At 35.3% G+C, this 1,934-nt stretch overlaps 1 protein-coding gene across 5 annotated transcripts in view; it reads right to left on the minus strand.

Moving 5' to 3' along the window:
* Positions 1-1,934, minus strand: part of LOC119581880 (meiotic nuclear division protein 1 homolog) — a 17,413-nt gene that overhangs the window by 2,474 nt on the left and 13,005 nt on the right. For all 5 annotated transcript variants that reach the window (XM_037930036.1, XM_037930038.1, XM_037930040.1 and 2 more), the window contains exons 3-5: positions 1,567-1,703; positions 691-796; positions 34-180 (exon numbers count right to left, since the gene is read on the minus strand). In XM_037930036.1, the coding sequence (XP_037785964.1) occupies positions 34-180; positions 691-796; positions 1,567-1,703 (390 nt within the window). The remainder of the gene's footprint in view (positions 1-33; positions 181-690; positions 797-1,566; positions 1,704-1,934) is intronic.

The following is a 1,934-nucleotide window of genomic DNA, read 5'->3' on the forward strand; positions in this document are numbered from 1 at the left end:
AAATAAATAAAAAAATAAAATCAACAATCTTACCTGTGTTTCCTCCTTTACTTGATTAAGCACGTCTGGATCACAATCACGATATTTTTGCAGACTGTTAAGAAGCTCATCCCTGGTGCTCTCCAGCTCTGCAAGTTTTTCCATCAACTCTTCTCTGTCTTCACCTTCCTCTCTTCCAATCTAGAAATCAGATTGGAGTTTTGTTATAAAGAAACGAATATTATGAATGAGAAGTCTCGGCCTCTCTCTGTGAAACTGGAGATATTTTGTATTGGGAAAAGAATATTATAAATAAGAAATCAGTATGATAAATCTCTATGGAAATGTATCATAGTGAGTATAATAAATTTCACTTAACTCTTCTTGTCTGGAAAACTTTAAACAGTCATAAGAGCTACAGACAGAGGAGTCAGGTTTTTGCCTATCAATTACTTGTGTTTCAAGTTTTGGTATATTTAAAAAAATATATCTGCTTCTAAGAAATACACCTATGTAAATTGTTGTGTCAAAACTGTTCTTAGAAATCAGACATCCAGCATTTCAAGGGTATGAATATAATGGGTTAATGATAAAAGACATTGATGATTACTACATTCTAATCAATATATTCACACCTGAAAGTAAGAGTATAATCTCTTTTTATGAAACTTGCCAGCAAACTGTTAGTAGAATTTTTTTTCAAGTTCTTACCTTAGCTTGTTCCACCTTTGCCTCTGATGTTTTCAGTCTTTTGTTCAATTCTTGTTCACGTGATGATAAATCGTCTATCTTTCTCTTACGGATGCTAGTGGCTTTGCTGTTGAAGGAAGCATCATTAATGTAATGCACAATTTCACAAAATAAAATATTGTTTCCCTTCCTGTTTTATCTTTCTTCCTTCTCACCACAATAGAGGAAAAACAAATTCTGACTCTACACTGTTTTTATCATCTTTGTTACCATAATGTATATACTATACCATAACATAATATCTTTGAAATATATCCTTCAACAGAAGACTTTTCTGAACATGCAAAGTACATTTCAAGAAGAGATTTATGAAACCTAAAAATATATGACATATCAAGCATACTACTTCCTACCTTGTACCATTATGCAAAGGAGAAAATAAAGTCTAAAGTATCAAAGCAAGTATAGTAGATCCTGCCTTGTAATATATGCACAAGAGAATGAAAATAAGTCATAATTTACTCCCTGTGAAGGCTGTAATAAACTGAAATAATCATCTAATTACTAATCCTCTCACTTAACCCTTGTTCTTAATCATGCTTTTGGTTGTTCATATTGGTAACTTGTGAAGGGGAAGTTGGTTCCATTGAAACTTTCTAGGGAAAAGGTCTATTTCCTATAGCAGCACTAATTTTTTCCCCCTCTTGATTTACATTTCACAATAAAATGCCACTTCACTCTATAATCTAGTAATGTCAATCTCTTTCCCCTCAAGATAGCCTTAATCTTGTGGAATTTTACTCAAACAAAAGTGCTTCTGCATCTGGAAATACAGATGTCAAACAAAGCCTAAAATTCTAATGCCAAGCAGTCACAGCCTCTCATCCATGACCTCACCTTGGAAATGCCCAGAAATAAACAGATGTGCCAATTTTTTCCGTGTCGACCATGCCGTCATCAACAAGTGACTGAACCACATCCTTGACCGCTTGAGAAATGACACCCTTCTCCTTCGGGCCCATTTTCTCTAGTTCCTGTAACGACGGAGGAGAGTTAAGTCACAAGCAGAAGGCATCAAGGAAGGCTTAGGGCAACGGCCAGCGACCTGTGACTCCGCAGCCACAGACTTTAATGACTCCTGCCACTTTCTTAAAACTACAAAATTACCATAAAGAAATGTCTGGTAAGTAATAGCATTAATAGCTGCAGCACAATGCCTGTATGTGATCTTGGTCCTAGGCTTTTAGGGAAATAATAGGGCAGAT

Source organism: Penaeus monodon, chromosome 15 (genome assembly GCF_015228065.2).
Source record: "Penaeus monodon isolate SGIC_2016 chromosome 15, NSTDA_Pmon_1, whole genome shotgun sequence".
Taxonomy (NCBI): domain Eukaryota; kingdom Metazoa; phylum Arthropoda; class Malacostraca; order Decapoda; family Penaeidae; genus Penaeus; species Penaeus monodon.